This window comes from Quercus robur, chromosome 2 (assembly GCF_932294415.1).
Source record: "Quercus robur chromosome 2, dhQueRobu3.1, whole genome shotgun sequence".
Taxonomy (NCBI): Eukaryota; Viridiplantae; Streptophyta; class Magnoliopsida; order Fagales; family Fagaceae; genus Quercus; species Quercus robur.
This window is the reverse complement of record NC_065535.1, coordinates 54,170,105-54,189,303: the sequence shown is the minus strand read 5'-3', so window position 1 is coordinate 54,189,303 and position 19,199 is coordinate 54,170,105. Positions and strand designations below refer to the sequence as shown.

Below are 19,199 nucleotides of genomic sequence, written 5' to 3'. Positions count from 1 at the left end.
GATTGCTTGAAAAATAAATCATCTTTACCCATATGAAACCCTAGATGGGAAGAGAAGGATGCATAGAAACTGCAGAGCTGCTAGCAGCAAAATTGAAAGTAAAAGAGGTAAACTAAATTACATACCACATAAAATTGAATATATTGTATAATTAAAAATAATCAATTGTTTAAATGGAAAACCAGTTTACACATTCACAATCACAAGTATAAACAATGGCTAGCAAAAGCAAACTGTCCTAAATTGCCACCATAATAACCAAATTCCTGCAAACCACACATATAACACCTGCCCATGTCAAAAGACTAGTCTGCCTTGGCCATCTCAGTTACAGCCTCTGACTCATCTGAGACAGCGCGGCAAACAAGTATCTCCACTGGAACTTTTTTGACATCACGCCGTACTCCCATATCAGAAACCAAACGGCTGAAACAATACATGCCATAACCTACAGCTGCCAGACCACCAAAACTGGTAGTCAGAAATCGAAGTGGCGAAGAAAGGATAGCACTAGCAGCAGCAAGAATGGCTGTTGCCTGCCCACTCCGGCCCACACTAATGGCAGTATACACAAGCAGGCCTGTTTTGCAGTATATTGCAAAGTCTTCACAGTTGTTCCTGAAAATATCATAGCAACCAAAACCATTCTGGAGGAGATAAGAAGCACGGTGAATAACTTCTTCAGGTGAGTCAGAAGAAGCAAGAGTGCAGGTACCTCCACGAGCTTTGGCAATAAAGAGAGCTGGGGAGACACTATACTCAAAGATGTAGAGTTCTCCTCCGGAAAGGAAACAATCCATACAGGAAGAGATGACTCCATCAAGCCTTGATTGATCACCACATCTTGGGCATGGATTATCTGAAGGACGAGAAGGTGATGAGCTCACAATGATGCGGTCTAAAAAATTTCCTATTCCAATTTCCTGGCCTCCTCCCCGAGTAAAATGGATAACATTTCCCTCACCAACATATATCCCTGTTGTAAAAGAGTAGAAAGGTTGGCAAAGTCATACTACCAATCAAGTTTAAGATTCATATACAAAACCAAGAAAGATCCTCATTATATCTAATAGAGTGAATTTTTAAGAGGTTAATAAGTGAAAAAAAAAAAAAAAAAATTTAAAGATGTAAAAGCCAAAAAATAAAAGGAATATAAACTGGCTAAGCATAATTCTATACCAGCCATTTTATTTGGTCTAATATCTGGTTTATCCCCAACTTTCATTGAAAAATTGTCACTTGGAGACTCATGTTTTTTCTCCCAACATAATGAGGATACGCATGCAGGAGTGCCCTCAACATTTGGGAGGGGGGGGGGGGGTGTTTAAAGTGTTTGTGCTTCTTAGTATAGAATTCAAAAGCAAGCTTTTGTTTTAGAAGCTTGCAACTGCAGCAACTCTGAACTATGTTTCGTGAAACTTACTTGGAGAATATTTATCACTAAATCCTTTAGTTATTGGCCTCTGCCAGTGAAATCACCTTTTACATAGAGGCTCAGGGATGCAACAACAATACACAAGTATGAAAGAGAACCAAATCTAAGAATAGAAATCAAAATGAAAAGAATCCATAGAATTGGGAAAAGAAAAATGAGATTTAGGGGCAGAATCTTTCACCCACTCATAATTATGGGTGCTACAGCAGGTTATCATAAAAAAGGTTGCTTCTTGTACTCATTCTTTCCAAATTTTACAATACACAATCTCAAATTCTTAGTTATAGTCAATAAATGAACATGTTACTGTTTAATAGCTACGCATTATATGGCATAAGAAAAACTGACCTAAAGTCTCATGTTTTTATACAGTTATTGGGGGAAAAAAGGAGTAATTGTCAACCTCATTAACATAAATCTCCCAGAAGAATCACTACCCTCCAATCTTATTAGTAAGAACTATTAGGTTTAAAGAAAAAAAGGGCAATGGAACATATTTTCTTGCTCCAATCATTTGTATCCCCTAGCCCAACCTCCCCATCTGTATGACACACATAAAGCCGCTGATAAAGCATAATGGGTATTTTTCTTGTAAAACCTAACTCTCTTTCTTATCAATTTCAAACATGTCAGTGTATCTGCTTACTATCAATCTTTATACTCCCCAGATTACCATTCTACATCTAATTCTTAACACAAATTATTTTGCTTGGAAAGGCATATGGGGCATTGTTCAAGCAAAGCATTATTACACCCTTTCTAATCAATTTATCAAAAAATTACAATGTCAACAAACAACAAACTGAGAAAGAGCTAGTCTTGTATATGTTGAACTCATCCCCATCAAAGTAGATATCAGTATGATGATACTGATCATTGGATATTCTAATCTACATATATTAACTTGTGATAAATTACCACTTAACCCAAAACTTGAAGCTGATAGGAAACAGTGAATTTAATTACTTAACCATTAGTCTAACACCCTCCTCACATGACCATTAGTCAAACAACTTGTAACAAGTCAACTTCAGGAAGGAGGAAAGTATCTTAGTTGTTTTTACTTGAAAGTTGAAATTACTAAAATTGTACAACGCATACATCAAGCAAACTGAAAATCAATTCTTGCTGTAGAAAACAATTTCCAAAAAAAAGGCAATCACGTTCATTCAATCAAACACAAAGAACCTTGAACTGTTAGTATAACTAGATAAAGGTAATTAAGCATTGATTAGGAATTCAACATCGAAATCAACCCCCAATAGTTCAGCTATAAGTCTATAATCCAATGAAAATATTAATTTGAGGGTCAACTCGAGGAGCCTCCAATACCCATTCAAAGATACACAACACAACAGCACTTCCAAGTGAAAAAGACAGAACACATTGAACATATAACACCCAATTGAATGGAGCCAAATAAATGTTCCTTAATCTTAAAAGAGTTATGTTTTTTTGTTCTTTCCTGAAAAAAATGGAGATTTGGGTCCCACAAGCCCAGCTTCAAAAAAATAGTAAACTAAAATCCCATCAAAATTTGTGAGGTGGGGTTGTGAACTAAAATGTCCACATGCACACAAATCAAACGGGAAAGATGAGAAAACATATAATGATGTTTGTTAGCACAAAAATAAACAAAAAGACAACAAAACTGATCCTATTATGTATATGGGTATTGAAGCAAATGCAAGAAAAATAACTACTAGATCATAGTAATGATAGAGATAGAGAGAGAACTAAAGAAGAGGAAGGAAATAGAAAAGTCACCGTGGTGGGCATAGATATAGGCGTGTCTCCAAGAGTAGATATGATCCCCAGGTTTAAGAATCTCCCTCTCGATCTTATTCGAAAGCAATCCCATTTTGCTTTGATCTTTCTTACTCTGCTCTGCTCTGCTCTGCAACTGTGTATATCAAATTTGTTTGGAAAAATCAAAGAAAGAATTGAAGAGAGAGGGCCCCACTACTAGTCCCCATTTGAGAATGAAGGAGAAAGGTTGCGGAGACAAGGAGAGAGAGGGAGGGAGGGAGGAGGAAGAGGGGGCGATTCTACGCTACTCGGTTGTCCAATGTAATCGCTTCCTACGCTTCAAAGTCAAAGGACTAAAAGGATTTCCTTTTCTTTATTTATTCCACCCCAACACGTAAAAGTAACGCTCACTTCCGCTTCTTCTTTCTTTCTTTCCTTTTTTGTTTTTGTTTTTGTTTTTTTTACTAATACACTTTATGTTTTTAAATTTTGATTTTCACCCCCAAAATTTAAAATAAAATTACAAGTTAATCCTTTTAAAGTTTTCTATTCTATTGATTTGTTGTTGATAAAGCGATTGCTTACATAACTAAACGCGTATTCAACGCTAATGTTCATCAAAAAAACGTATTCAATGCTAATGTGACGTTATACAAATATGAGGGAGATTCTAGCCTTTTGCCCTTAATTTTTAAAAAATTTAGCAATATGTCCCTATTTCGAAACTATATAAGGATATGCCCCTGTTTCGATACTCGATTACCTTAAAATCGAGTTTCAATGAAATACTCGATTCGTAGAAAATCGAGTTATGCCAAATAAAACTAAAAAAAAAAAAAAAAAAAAGCATGGAACTCGATTTTAGGGAAATCGAGTTCCAAAACGCCGCTATAGAGCTTTAAAACGTCACTATAGGGCTTAAAAACGCCACTATAGGTCCCCTTAACCTGATATGGGGACTTATAAAAATTTTTTTGCAGGAAAACGCCGCTATAGGGCTCGAAAATGTCACTATAGGGTTTAAAAACGCTACTATAGGGCTCCCAGAACAGGGCGATCACACTTATAAAATTTTTTTTGCAGAAAAACGCCGCTATAGGGCTTAAAAACGCCACTATAGGGCACCCTGAATATGGGCCAATCACAGTTATAAAAAAATTTGCAGGAAAACGCCGCTATAGGGCTTTAAAACGTCACTATAGGGCTCCCTGAATATGGGGTTATGACACTTACAAATTTTTTTTTGCATGGAACTCGATTTCCAGAAACTCGAGTTCCATGCAAATTTTTTTTTTTTTTTTTTTTTTTTTTTTTTTTTTTTTTTTTTTTTTTTTTTTTAAGTTTGATAAGGCATAACTCGATTTTCTACAAATTGAGTATTTAATTGAACTTGATTTTAGGATAATCGAGTATCGAAACAGGGGCACGCTCCTATATAGTTTGCAAACAGGGGTATATTGCCAATTTTTTTAAAAATTAAGGGTAAAATGCCAGAATCTCCCAAATATGAGATCTATATAAATATATATATATATATATATATATATTTTATCAATATACATGTACGATATGACCTTATATAAATCTAACATAAAGTATACGAGAGTGACAAAGTTTGTAAATATCTTAAGAATGATTTCATTATTATTTTTTTTTTTTTGTATTGCGACTTCAGGGTTTGATTTGGATCAAACTTACATGAATGGATGAGATTATGTTAATTACTTTTAATTAAATATATTCCATTTATTTTCATTTCATTCCATTCTCTTATGAACTTCCAAACGAAACCTAAATTAATGTTTGTATATTTAGAGTTAATTAATGGAAAAAAAGAAAAGAAAATCATAATAATAATTAAAAAAAATACATAATTTCGTTGATTGAATTTATATCTTATTGAATATAAAAAATAAAATTACATTACTTTTGATTCCAGATATAATTTAAGAAAAATATACTTCTTTATTTCTTTAATACATTCTAAAAAAGAAGAAGATGAAAATTACATACTTAAAACCATTGATCTAAGATCAAAGATTAAGTTACAAAATGGAAGATGTTAGACACCCACTCCGCTTGATGCAATCAATCTTCAAACGTATGGTGGCCAACGTCATGTTATTATTATTATTTTTGAGGAATATAAAAGTTCACATCATGTTATATTATGATTATCAATTCATCCGGTATGTCATAAAAAAAGAAAAAGAAAAATAGCATGTCATTTGCAAATAATTAGATCTAACATCTAGGGTTTTGAAAAAAAAGAAAGAAAGAAAGAAGAATTCTTTGGCATATATTGTAGGTTGTGCTTTCTGCATCATACTCCCCAGATTGGAGAAAACTCAAACTCAAAGTTTTGAAGTGTTTACGAATAAGAACTCTTATACTTGATAATTGTAGTTACTCGCATGAAGTAGACATGGCTGCATTAAGAACAAAGAAGTCTTTTATTTCTTCATATTAAATGTGTCTGGAATGTTAAAATTAATGGCTTGATAAATGATGCAGTCTTATCTTTCTCTATATATAGGAAGCACCATAATATCAAGTTTTTCCACTTCATCCATCATGGAGGGTTAATGACTAATGAGTGGCATAGGCATCAAATGCGACCCTCATATCATGTGCACCCTTTAAATTTTTGCTCACCTCATTAAATAGTGACTCTACAAAAGGCTGAATTGGGTCAAGCACAAACGGTATAGGCTTTACTATCAAGTCTACATATGTTGTCACTTGTATTTCTTTTTCAGCACAAAGTTTTGGTGCCTCAACATTATTGCCTCTCATGTTTAAAGCTTTACCTTCAAGATTATTGGGTAGTTTTTCGATGAAAGCCATTATTTTGTCTAGTTGAGCAATATTCCTGGCAGTTGGATGGACCTAAGGCTAGAAACTGTGCGAATGCTCATTTCATCTTCTTCAAATTGTGCCACATAGCCAATAGCAAGTCTATCCCACAGACTTAGATTGTTTCTTCGATCTAAAGGTCACCTTGATAGGATTTTGGGAAATATCCCATTTGGTAAGACTAGATAACATATTTTTCTTTCTTCCATTTCTTCTCAATCATCTTTGGCAAGTTTGTTTATTGTGAGGCAAAGTTTTGATAAGACTGAAAACATAGTTTTTTCTTTCATTTCTTTGAAATCGGTTGTGGTAGTTTTGTCCTTTCTAAGGTGAAGGTTTTCAATAATGGAAAATCTTTAGGTATTCTTAAGGTATTGCGAAATGATGCTCCCTTCTCTCATAATGAATGCGAGAGGAGGGAGCATCATTCATTATACTTTGGGAATACATAAGGAATTACTCTTTGAATGTTCAATTAGTGTGTAAAATACCTTGAAAGTTTAGACCCCTAAATAACAAATTACCAATTCAAGCTTATTATCAAACAAAGTATGTGCGGAATATGAAAATAAGCTAAAACAGAATTAATAAAACAATCTAAACCAAATAAAATCACAACCACAGTAAAGATTAAATGGCAAAGATTAAGAGAAGATAGATGCAAACACAAAGACAACACAACGATATGTTATCGAAGAGGAAATCGAAATCCTCGGTGTAAAACCTCTTCGCCGCCTTCTAAGCAGTCAATAATCCACTAGAGAATGAAGTTGGGATACATGAACAGCAGAAGACTCTCCAAGCCTAATCTACCCAGTATACCTAAGCCCTCCAAGCTTTTTACTCCAACGAGGTTACACCGAACCTTTATCTTCTCTAGCTTCCCGGATCCCGCTATAGCCCATAGCATCAACCAATATCAATTGGTCACTTCCTAATTGCTTCCCAAACACCAAATAGCCTCGTTATAGATATGGGTATGGTGAGAAAAGGTTTTGGCTAATGTACCTCTCAAGGATGTAACAATGGAGAGGGTGAGAGTAGAGGAATTTAGAAAATCAATGGATGAAGATTGTGGATGAGTCAATCTTATTTTCCTCTAGGGTTTCTCTCTCAAAATTCTCTCTTGAAGCTCTCTACAATACATGGATATAAGGGGTATTTATACTGGTGTGTGTTTGGAATGCGAAAGGTCAGTTTTCCCCAAACAAAGTGATCTGGTGACTTGACCTTGCGACTTGAATGAGTCGCAAGTCTAAGTCGCGAGATAACTGTCTGGCTAGACTAGAAGTTTTGTCTTGTAGTTCTCCAGCTGGTGTGACTCTTCAACTCCTCTGGATGCTTCACATGTGTGTCAGGTTTGGTGACTTGCCAGTCGCGAGCCAATCGCGAGATCCAGTCGCGAGGCCCTGTCGAGTGCACACTCTTGAACTTTTCTTCACACTCTTGAACTTTTCTTCACACTCTCTTACACACTACCCTTACATGAATCCCACCTAAATACAGGGTCTCTAAATGTTGAATTACAAGCAAATTTGACACAGAATAAAGCCAACAAGATGGTTGATTAAATTTAACCTTACAATCTCCCTCTTTGGCTATTCCGTGACAAAACCCTAAAACAAACTCTAGACTTAACATGTGAGTTGAGAACAGTTGAACAAAACTCACTCACACCTAACTCTAAAATCTGTGTAGCTCTTGAACCATAAGAATAAGTATCTCTTAAAAAACAACAACACAATATGATCATTGTATGCAAAAAACTTGTAATGCATATGGAGCAAGCACAATGCAATCAAGCAAAATGGAATGAAGCAATAAACCATGGCTTGACCAAAAATGAACAATCACTATAAATAGTGACCACAATGCTCATTCACACAACAATGCTTATTCACACAAGGAATGAACATCCGGACATGCAAGCTATAAGCTCAATGCAAACTCAATGTAAAGTATCATTTGCATGTCCAACACTCAACCGATACAACAACTTAAAGTAATTGCATCAAGGATATAAAATCCAACAAGGGCACAAGAGTAAAGTATTTAAAGAAAATGCATAACATTTAACAACAAATACTAGGCTACAAAGCATGGGTACAAAACAAAATATTTTAAATAGCTAAGCATAATCATGAACTATGAGTAAAGCAAAAGCATGGTTAATATAACATAAAACTCTTTCTCTCTTTCTCCCTCTATCATATCACTCCCCCTATCATGAATCATAAGAGCTGTGATGAACTTGGAACATATATACCTGTAACTTGAAACACTTGCACAAAACATATTAAACCCTTAAGGTAAAGCAAGTAATAAAAGGACAAGTATAATATAACAAGTAAATTGCGATCATTGATCACATACACCAAAACAGTCACATAGAAATGACTACATTGATCATATAGCAAAGCAAATGATAATCCGAACATGTATTCAATGAAGCACAATAGCATAAAGATGAATGCGTGTTTGACACGGAAACATGATGCAATGAGAACAAACGAAGCATATATACTAACCATAACTTAAAGCACTATAAAGTAAACAAGAAAACAAACAAAACAAAGTTTTCTTATTAACAAAGTCTTATCCCCCTTGGTATATGCATTTCCTTTATGGTAATTTCTTCCTTTACGAATGTGCACAAGAGTTATATAGAAATGACAATGCTCATTGGTATACTTTCTAGAGTATACTCTCCCCCTTTTTGTCACGAATAGACAAAGGGTCAAGGAGAAACGAGGGCAAGAGATGAAGGTACGAACAATGATAATGATGCATGAGGGGTGCGAGATGAATGAGAAAATGAAGCTCAAACCTAAGACAAACAAAATGCTACAAAGTATAAGGTAAACATGACATGTTAGGATGAAGAAATAAGGTATAGACTAAGGCATGACAAGGGTAGCAAAGGTGTGTGCAAGAGGTGGCTATGTGCAATGCATGACCAAATCATTGAAAATGCACATGTGGGGTAAGGTGTAATAAATACACAACCAATAAACCAAACATGATTCTAATGAGGAAACATAAGAAACTCTAAAGTTTGGTACTCATCGGAGTCCAAACAAGCGAGAAAGTGCCTAAGAGGCATTTTATCAAACACCTAATGTGCACACTATGAACAATAATGTAAAACAATGCATGAACATCATGAAATCCACTCTTAGTACATATTCTTTTTGCCACAAGGGGCCAACATCCAAAGCAAATCATCAAAAAAAACCAATCCCATACAAAAATTTGACAAAAATTAAGTCTCTCTAACCCCTTTGATGAAAATCCCAACAAAGAGCACAAAAGCTCTCCAAAACATAATCTAAGGATCAAAATCAAAGAAAAAAGTTTAGAATTATCTTAGAGATGTTAATGGAATGAAAAGCCATTCAAATTGATTGAGTTTTGATATAAAAGTATTGAAAGAGGGGTTTAAGAGAGGATAAGAGAGGTTTAAAACAGGTTTCCCACAAAAAGCCCTTTAAAAAGCTGTTTCTAGATGTTTCGCAATTGGTGAGTCGCAAGATGAGTCACGAGTGAGTTGCGAAACCATTCTGTGTAAACTCGCTACTAGGTCTCGCTATTAGGCGAGTCTCCAAAATGAGTAGCCAAGACTCGCTACTCGCGAGAGTAGCCAGAATGAGTCGCTAAAAATTTTGACACCTGTTTTTAACATAAAACATGTTTAAACAATGAAAAACAAAGTAAGCTCTAAACATGAACACAAAGAGTGATAAAAATCACTTCCAAAAACATATAAAATAATCAAAAATCCTTTTGAATAGATCCATATATAGTTGAGCACACATACATCACATTTAAACAAGTACAATCGAACAAATGAATAAGACATTCATTGAACATTAGGCACGTGTGTTGTGTGTGTGTATTAAATGTGGAATAGTCCTTAGTCTAGAGTAAAGTTTCAATGATCAATTCAATCAAGTCATACACAACTGGTACTAAGTCAAGTGGTTTATCTCAATTATAGAAATGAACATATATGACCTCCCATAAGAAAATGATTACATATCTTTGAAGCTTTTCATTTAGTTTCTTTACAATTCATAACATTTGATTATTTTTGATCTTTACATATCTTTTTGAGATTGATGCCTGAAATTTTTGATATTTCAATTTGATGAACAAGTCTTTGGCTTTTTGGGCATCATACATTTTCATAAAAGTCACTTTCCCTTTTTTCTAGTCAAATACTAGTATGTGCGACGGCTTTTGCAGCTCATTATCTCTTTTCATTTGGAGATTTACATTTGTTGAGCTCTTTAAGCAAAAAAAAAAAAAAAAAAAAAAAAAAGAAAAAAGAAAAAAGAAAAAAGAAAAAAGAAAAAAGAAAAAAGAAAAAAAGAGTGGGAAGATATATAGACACAAGTCTATGTAAGTATCAAAACCATCAAGACTATTGATCAATCATTCATGACAAGCTTGAAGATCGATTTACAACAATCACACATAGATTTCAAGATTTTTTCCCCAAAGATAGATGTGCATATATAACAAGCTAAGCTCGTAAATGCACTATGCCATTAGTACGAAGGTACTAAGCCAAACTCACATATGAAATGTGCTCAAACATATACGATCAAAAGAGAAGCATGATGCACAAATGCATGACAATGAAGCATCTAATGCATGAAGGGTCCTACAAAGATTAAAAGAATTAGAACAAGGACCAAAAGAGTAAAAGCTCAACCATAGGAATCCTTCCTCATCCAAATACAACGATTTTTTGGAATGAGTGTCTCATGAGAAGTGAGACTAGGGTTGGAAAAATGAGAACCGGAGATGCACATAGACAATGAGTTAAGAGCATTAAATACTTTCTTTAACAACATGCTATTTTCACTCAAATCCGATTTACCCTTTTTAGCATAGCTTCCAAGAAGCTCAAGTTTTTCTTTTCTTTTAATTCTTTTAAGAGCATGAAACTTAGAGCAATGAGGTCTTAGATGACCAAAAGAACCACAATGGTGACAAATAATGTGTTTAGGTCCACTAGGCTTTTTGGGAAGAGATCTAGCCATATGATTTTGTTCTCTCTTCAACTTACGACATTGAGGTTTTATATGACCAATCACACCATAATGGTGGCAAGTTGGAAAAAACTTAGATCCACCCAAAACCTTAGTTTGAGACCTAAATGGAGGCTTTGACTTAGCAGCCTTTCTCTCCATCTTTTAATTTCTTTTATGTGGAGGAATGTAGACGGATTTGTCCTTTAAGGTAGAACACACAATAGGCACAAAATCAAGTACCACAACATGATTGCAACAAATATTTTCATCCCTTTTTCCAATAGGTTCAGCAATCAAACACTTGGTATGCATTTTAAGAGATTCATTTTCACATTTTAGCTCATCAACAAGTTTGTTAGACAAAACAAGTTTAGCATCCAAGTCCACATTCAAACATCAAACTCCTTTAGTTTTTCAAGAGAATTTTCAGCAAGTTTCTTATACTTTTCAACCAATTTATTGGATTCATTGAGCTTAGTAACCAAATCATCATTTTCACAAAATAACTTGCTCAAATTCTTTTGGAACTTCTTAAGCCTTTTTCTTCAAGAGTTCGTCATTTGGGATATCAACAACACCCAATTATTCAAGCAACATGTCATCACAATCATGAGGATAAACACTCATAGAGGCATTTTCACAAACACGTGGTATGTTACATTCATCAACATCCAAAACATGCATAGAGGTATACAAAGCACTATCCGTGGCAAATAAACAACGGGGTCAAGGATCACACTTAGGTATTTAAACCACAACAAGTGAACCTGGCTCTGATACCAATTGAATGTTCAAATAGTGTGTAAAACACCTTGAATGTTTAAACTCCTAAATAACAAATTACCAATTCAAGCTTATTATCAAACAAAGTATGTGCAGAATATGAAAATAAGCTAAAATAGAATTGATAAAACAATCTAAACCAAATAAAATCATAACCACAGTAGAGATTAAATGGCAAAGATTAATGGAAGAGAGATGCAAACACAAAGACAACACATCGATATGTTATCGAAGAGGAAACCGAAGTTCTTGGCGTAAAACCTCTCCGCCGCCCTCCAAGTGGCCAATAATCTACTAGAGAATGAAGTTGGGATATATGAACAGTAGAAGATCCTCCAAACCTAATCTACCCAGTGTACCTAAGCCCTCCAAGCTTCTTACTTCAACAAGGTTACACTGAACCTTTGTCTTCTCTAACTTACTGGATCCCGCTATAGCCCATAGCATCAACCAATATCAATTGGTCCCTTCCTAATTGCTTCCCAAGCACCAAATAGCCTCCTCATGGATATGGGTATGGTGAGAAAAGGTTTGGCTAATGTACCTCTCAAAGATGTAACAATGGAGAGGGTGAGAGTAGAGGAATTTGGAAAATCAAAGGATGAAGATTGGGGATGAGTCAATCTTATTTTTCTCTAGGGTTTCTCTCTCAAAATTCTCTCTCGAAACTCTCTACAATATATGGATATAAAGGGTATTTATACTGGTGTGTGTTTGGAATGCGAAAGGTCAGTTTTTCCTAAACAGAGTGGTCTGGTGACTTGACCTTGCGACTTGACTGAGTCGCTAGTCTAAGTCGCAAGCTAACTGCCTGGCTAGACTGGAAGTTTTGTCCTATAGTGCTCCAGCTAGCGTGACTCTTCAGCTCCTCTGCATGCTTCACACGTGTGCCAGCTTTGGTAACTTGCTAGTCACAAGCCAGTCGTGAGATCCAGTCGTGAGGCCCTGCTGAGTGCACACTCTTGAGCTTTTCTTCACATTCTCTCACACACTACCCTTACATGAATCCCACCTAAATACAGGATTTCTAAATGCTGAATTACAAGCAAATTTGGCACGGAATAAAGCCAACAAGATGGTTGATTAAATTTGACCTTACACTCTTCAATAATATACCAATAGTCCCTAGCTTCACTTATCAATATTATCTTAGCAAACCTAAACTTCTTGATAAACATGTTTGATCAAAGAATTGATTTATTTCATCTAAACATAAGGATCCATAAGTCTAGATGACCTTCAAATGTAGCTGCTTTTAACATTAACATGGTTCATTAGAATAAGACAAATAATTGTATTTTAAAATTTGTGCCGGGCTAGTTATGACTTGGGAAAATGGGCTTATATATTTGAGCATTTACATTATTCCGTTTAAAATTTTCCATCTATTTTAGCATAACAACTTATTTTTTCTATTTTACACAAGCACTTTGCAAAAATTTCTACATCAAATTATCTATTTTACACTACATTTATTAAAATATTACAATATTTCTTTATTAATTTTTTATTATTTTTCCAAATACCTCTATCTTCCTTAACCGATCTTCCTCAACAAACAACCCCATCAAACAAAATTTCCTACAAAATATAGCCAAACAAGAAGGAAAAATCTAGTCAAAGTAACCCTAAAACAAAACAAAATTTCCAGCAATCTTGAAGCCAAACTTCTTCTAGTAGCCAGATTTTATTGTCAATCCAAAACAAACCCACAAATTTCTCAAATATCAATACCTAAATCAATCTAACCCAAAACAAATACCAATAAAAATAAAAGAGGACAAAATTGTAACATTTTGTGCAATATAGCAGTCCATGCAGAAATTCATCAAGCCTTCTTCGTCCTTGTCTTTGTCTTCCTATTACTCATTGGTAGTTGGTTTCTTCAATTTCCTGGTCTTTTTCTCTCACTAAAATGAGTCTAAAAGCCTTAATTTAATTGCCCAACTCGATTCCTTAAGTTAATAGCGGCTTGATGTTTGTGTCAACTTTGGAGTGAAGTAGAGCTTCGCTAGAGCTTCAATAGTGACAGTAGCAGTGGCTGTGTTTGTTGACGTGTGGCTGAGATGTGGGTTTGGTCTTGATTATGGGTTTATGTAGGTGAAGTATTTGATGTTGAGTCTTTGTGGGGGGATCCTGTGTTTGGAGAGAATTTGGTGAGGCAGAGAGGGAAGAGAGTGAAGGGAAGGAATGAAGAGCAGAGAGAGAGCGTAGTGAAGAGAGTGAAGGGGAAGAGAGAGAGAAAAAAAATACATGTGAACAATAACGGTGTATACATAAAAAATTTCCTTCTCACATAAGGTGAGTTTTCTTCTCTATATGGGAGTCTCCTTCTCACGTTATTGGTGAGACGTTGTAGTGTGAGTGGTCTTTCTCTAGTAGTTTGGTTGTATTAAACTTCTTTTAGTTTTATGTGTTTCAATTATGGATTCGGATTTTGTTCAAAAACTACAAAACATTAAGTTGACAGAAGATGAAGGAGTGGTTATTAGGGTTGGAATAGTGCATAGGGACATGATGTTGGAAGAATGCTCTCTCAGTTTGTTGGGGAAATTTCTCACAAACATGTCTTTTAACCAACGTGCCGCTAAGGCTTTACTGCAATTTGTGTGGAAGATGGGTTCTGATGTTCGTATTGTTGATGTTGGAGATGGTGTATTTCAATTTAAATTTTCCATGGAGAGCTAGTTAAAGTGGGTGCTAGCAAATGGTCCTTGGAGTTTTGAGGATCATTCATTGGTTTTGTGTAGATGGGAGCAGGGTATGACTGCTACTTCCATTCGTTTTACTTCAATACCAATGTGGGTCTAGGTTTGGGGACTTCCTTTTGATCTATTGTCTGTGGAGGTTGGAAGAGATATTGGTAATGGACTGGGTAAGATTGTGGAGGTTGATTTGAAAGTCTTTTCATCAGATCAAGCCCGTTTTCTACGTGTAAGGGTTGAACTGCCATTGGAGAAACCGCTACGTAGAGGTGGTGTTGTTGCAAGTCCTGAAGGAGATAAGGTCTATATTGGCTTTAATTATGAAAGATTAGTGGGACTTTGTTTCAAGTATGGTCGGATTGGTCATGAAGCCAGAGATTGTTCTTTTCACATCGACCATCAACAAGAACTTCCTTATGGTGAATGGTTGAAGGCAGGTTTTCGTAAAACCAATACTTCTGCAAACACTGTGGCAGTTTTGAGAGAAGGGAGGTTGATGCGCAAGTGGGCCCGAGTCGAGGAAGATTAACTTTGCCGTCTGTTAGGGAGAATGTAAATTCAGAGATTGATAATGAGGGAATAGTTTCAAGGTAGAATAACCGTGATGTAGTTAGTGGAGGTTTTGTTGGTGGGCTGTCTAAGGGTGGTGCTGTGGTTGAGGCAGTTGCGAAGGCTGGAAAAATCACAGCTTTTGCTGGGAAACTTACTCCTGATTTTGAGGCGATAATCTTTGAGCTTGATTAAGCTATCCAATCAAAATCGATTATTTTGAATCCAAACTCTATCTGTGTGGAGCAGTTAATGGACAAAGTGACTTTTACTCGGGTTTGGTTGATATTGAAGTGATGGATAAAGACTTAACTACTTGCAAACGTGTTTAATAAGGGAAACAAGTAGTGCCGTGTGATGTTTTGTGTGTTCTGGAGGATGTTTGTGGTTTTAATGTGGGCAAAGGAAGTGGGGTTGAATGCAGTAACCCCATTCAAGTAAGGCCCAAGAGAAGTGGAATTAAACTTAAAAGTGGGATGCCCACATTACAAGGCCCACCCGTTAGTGATTTTGATGGTGTTATAACTAAAAAGCCCACTTCAAAGGCTAGTATTTCAAGTAGTGCTGTAGAGAAAGTAAAAAAAAGTGGTGTTGAAGAGGATGGGCTCAAAAAAGGAACTTGGTAGAGGGCTCATACTAAGTCACGGCTTGGTTTGCATTTGCCTCTTAATAATTTACTTGGTCCAAAGAGGAGTAGCAGGGAGATTTCACGTGAAGCAGAGAAGGCAGAATTGGCAAAAAAGAAAACCAAGGTGAGTAACAATGAAGGTTTACTTGTTCTTTCTGGGGATGATCTGATTACATCAGCGGAGGTTGCTACGCAACCCCGCCGGGCATTATGAGTCTATTGAGTTGGAATTGTCAAGGGCTTGGGAACCGTCGGATAGTTCGTGCCTTAGTTAAGGCAATCAATAAACAAGATCCCAATATTGTCTTTTTAATGGAGACAAAATCTGGTTTGGATTGGATGTTAAAGGTTCATGATTGGTGTAAATATAAAAATGGTCTTATTGTGCCTAGTAGGGGAAGTAGTGGTGGCTTAGCTTTATTTTGGAAATAAGAGATTAGGCTTGATATTCGGACTTATTCTCATTCACATATTGATGCATGGGTAGAAGGGGGGGGGATGGTATTGGTTGGTGGCACCTTACAGGTTTTTATGGTGAACCTAATACTTCTAAGAGATGTGAGTCATGGCAGAAACTCAAACATTTACATGGAACATCCTCTTTGTCGTGGCTAGCAATTGGGGATTTTAATGAAATTACTAGCATGGCTGAAAAGAAGGGGGGAAGTAATAGAACAAGACAACAAATGAAATATTTTGTTGACACTATTAACTGTTGTGGTCTTAAGGAAGTTCCGTTCAAGGGGCCATTGTTTACTTGGTTGTATTTAAAAAAGGATGGGCCTCAAATTAGAGAAAGGTTGGATAGAGCTTTGGCTACAGTGGAGTGGTTTCATTTATTTCCAATGGCTAAGCTTATTCATCTTTCATCATCAGCTTCAGATCATTCCCCTCTCGTTCTTCAATTGTTTGCAAACCAAATAAAAAGAGGATGGGTAGGGTTTTCTGATTTGAATCAATATGGTTAAAGGATCCAAGATGTGACGCTATTGTGCAGGAAGCTTGGGATGACGGCTTGTATGGAGGTTCGGGTGATGTTCTTAATAGATGCATGGAGAGTTGCCGTGCTAGACTTGAGGTGTGGAATGGCGTAGAATTTGGTAATGTGGGGAAAACAGTGACTGAATTACAAAAAAAGTTAGAATGGTTAGAGCTACAACCTTCAACACCGGATATGATTAGATCTTTGAGGAACACTGGAATTAAGTTGAATTGTTGGATGGATAAGGAAGATGATATGTGGAGGCAAAGATCAAGAATTAGTTGGATGCAATTTGGGGATAGAAATACTAGGTTTTTCCATGAGAAAGCTTCAGTAAGATACAAGAAGAATGTCATAGAGGGTTTAATGGATGAGAATGGTAGGTGGTTGGAGGGAGATGAGGATGTGGAGGAGTTGATGTTGCAGTACTGTGAGAGGCTTTTTACTAGTAGTGATCCTACGGAGTTCGCAGAAATTCTAGATGTAGTTCAATGTAAAGTCACCCCTAGGATGAATCAGGTTCTTGTAAGGGAGTTTTCAGAAGTTGAAGTGAAAAATGCCATTAAGCAAATGTACCCTTTGAAGTCCCCTGGTCCGAATGGCATGCCTCCACTGTTTTATCAACACTTTTGGCCCAAGATTGGTGGTGTGGTTACTTCAATAGTTTTGGCTTTCCTCAATTCAGGTATCATTCCTCCAAACTTCAATCATACACATATTGTCCTTATTCCTAAATGTAATGAGCCAAAAACTGTGACTGATTATAGACCCATTAGTCTTTGTAATGTGTTTTATAAAATTGTATCAAAAGCCATTACTAATAGGTTGAAAAAAGTTCTTCCTTCTATTATTAGTGATACCTGAAGTGCATTTGTGCATGGTAGGTTAATCACTGATAATGTGCTTGTAGCATATGAGATGATGCATCATATTAGTCAAAAGAAGAGTGGAAGAGTGGGTGATTTGGCTCTAAAGCTTGATATGAGTAAGGCATATGATAGGGTAAAGTGGATATGGTTGGAAAAAATTATGCAAAAGTTGGATTTTGATGATAAATGGTGTGCTTTGATTATGAAGTGTGTCACTGCTGTTTCTTATTTTGTGAAGATTAATGGAAAGCCTAAAGGCCATATTGTTCCAAGTAGGGGAATTAGGCAGGGTGATCCACTATCACCTTATCTATTCTTGTTATGTGCGGAAGGGCTTTCTGCTCTTATTAAGAAAGAGGTGGAGAATGGAAGGTTGGGGGGAAGTTGCAGTTTGTCATAGGGGTTCCAAAGTATCACATCTTTTCTTTGCTGATGATAGTTTGATAGTTTGATTTTTTGTAGAGCTTTTTTAGAGGAGTGTGATGCCCTTCAGAGGGTGTTGAGGGTTTATGAGGGTGCTTTGGGGCAGCAGTTAAATCGTACTAAAACTTCTCTGTTTTTTAGTAGTAATACTTTTATTGATATTCAAGAAGTCATCAAAGAGAGTTTTAGGGCCCAAGTAATTAAGCACCATGAAAAATATCTTGGTTTGCCATCATTGGTGGGTAGGAATAAGAAGAACACTTTCAATTCTATCAAGGACAAATTAAGAAAAAAGCTTGCTGGATGGAAAGAGAAGTTATTGTCAAAGGCGGGGAAAGAAGTGTTGATAAAAGCTGTGGCACAAGCAATTTCGACGTATACTATGAGTGTTTTCAAATTACCTGACTCTCGTTGTGAGGATTTGACTAGTATGATTCGTAATTTTTGGTGGGGGCAAAGAAATGATGAGACGAAAATAGCTTGGATGAGTTGGGAGAAATTATGTGCTTCAAAGAGTTGTGGAGGGATGGGTTTTAAAAAGTTTAAGGAGTTCAACTTGGCTTTATTGGCAAAGCAAGGGTGATGACTTCAACAGGGTCATGACTCATTGATGTACAAGGTTTTGAAGGCTAAATACTTCCCCACAACTGATTTTTCACAGGCTATTTTGGGTAATAATCCTTCTTTTACTTGCGGAGTATTATGTTTGCTCAACCTCTTGTTAAATGTGGTTTACGGTGGAGACTTGGTAATGGTGAGAGAATCCAGATTTGGGGTGATAGATGGCTACCCAAGCCTTCAACTTTTATGGTTTCATCTCCCAGGTTGTTCATGCCACAAGATATGAAGGTTGGAGAACTGATAAATAAGAAAGAGGCTTCATGGAAGGTTGGTGCTGTTGATGCCTTGTTTTTGTCGCATGAAGTAGAGGCTATAAAAGCAATCCCTATAAGTTCTAATCTACCATAAGACAAACAAATTTGGGCTTGGAATTCTAATGGAGTTTTTTTTGTTAAAAATGCCTACTGGTTTGCGTCTTAAATGTCTCTAGCTGATTCCATGGGTTCAACCTCTGATGGTAGCCAAGAAAGAAGTTTTTGGAAACGAATATGGAAGATCAATGTGCCTTATAAAATAAGGCACTTCGCTTGGAGAGCTTGTCGAGACATCTTACCGTTGAA

General features: G+C 36.1%; 3 protein-coding genes across 3 annotated transcripts; 2 read left to right on the top strand and 1 right to left on the bottom strand.

Moving 5' to 3' along the window:
- Positions 1–122: 122 nt before the first annotated feature.
- Positions 123–3,546, bottom strand: LOC126714023 (protein LEAD-SENSITIVE 1). Its single transcript, XM_050414013.1, has 2 exons — positions 3,203–3,546; positions 123–976 (listed from the first exon to the last, which is right to left on the bottom strand). Exons 1-2 carry the CDS (start codon positions 3,294–3,296, stop codon positions 306–308), a joined length of 765 nt encoding a protein of 254 aa, XP_050269970.1. The 5' UTR covers positions 3,297–3,546; the 3' UTR covers positions 123–305.
- Positions 3,547–14,286: 10,740 nt separating this feature from the next.
- On the top strand, positions 14,287–15,096 carry LOC126700586 (uncharacterized). The gene is made up of 2 exons (XM_050398782.1): positions 14,287–14,517; positions 14,674–15,096. Exons 1-2 carry the CDS (start codon positions 14,287–14,289, stop codon positions 15,094–15,096), a joined length of 654 nt encoding a protein of 217 aa, XP_050254739.1.
- Positions 15,097–15,592: 496 nt separating this feature from the next.
- LOC126700577 (uncharacterized) lies at positions 15,593–18,987 on the top strand. The gene is made up of 6 exons (XM_050398769.1): positions 15,593–15,691; positions 15,806–15,868; positions 16,742–17,411; positions 17,637–17,967; positions 18,058–18,597; positions 18,843–18,987. Exons 1-6 carry the CDS (start codon positions 15,593–15,595, stop codon positions 18,985–18,987), a joined length of 1,848 nt encoding a protein of 615 aa, XP_050254726.1.
- Positions 18,988–19,199: the final 212 nt, after the last annotated feature.

Excerpts from the sequence above, each read along its gene's own strand:
- LOC126700577 (XM_050398769.1), top strand. The coding sequence starts at position 15,593 with ATGCCCACATTACAAGGCCCACCCGTTAGTGATTTTGATGGTGTTATA. Across the intron at positions 15,692-15,805 it reads CAAGTAGTGCTGTAGAGAAA|AGGAGTAGCAGGGAGATTTC; the intron begins GTAAAAAAAAGT and ends CTTGGTCCAAAG. Across the intron at positions 17,412-17,636 it reads TTTGGCTTTCCTCAATTCAG|CATATGAGATGATGCATCAT; the intron begins GTATCATTCCTC and ends ATGTGCTTGTAG.
- LOC126714023 (XM_050414013.1), bottom strand. The coding sequence starts at position 3,296 with ATGGGATTGCTTTCGAATAAGATCGAGAGGGAGATTCTTAAACCTGGG. Across the intron at positions 977-3,202 it reads CTATATCTATGCCCACCACG|GGATATATGTTGGTGAGGGA; the intron begins GTGACTTTTCTA and ends CTTTTACAACAG.
- LOC126700586 (XM_050398782.1), top strand. The coding sequence starts at position 14,287 with ATGGATTCGGATTTTGTTCAAAAACTACAAAACATTAAGTTGACAGAA. Across the intron at positions 14,518-14,673 it reads TTGTTGATGTTGGAGATGGT|GTTTGGGGACTTCCTTTTGA; the intron begins GTATTTCAATTT and ends ATGTGGGTCTAG.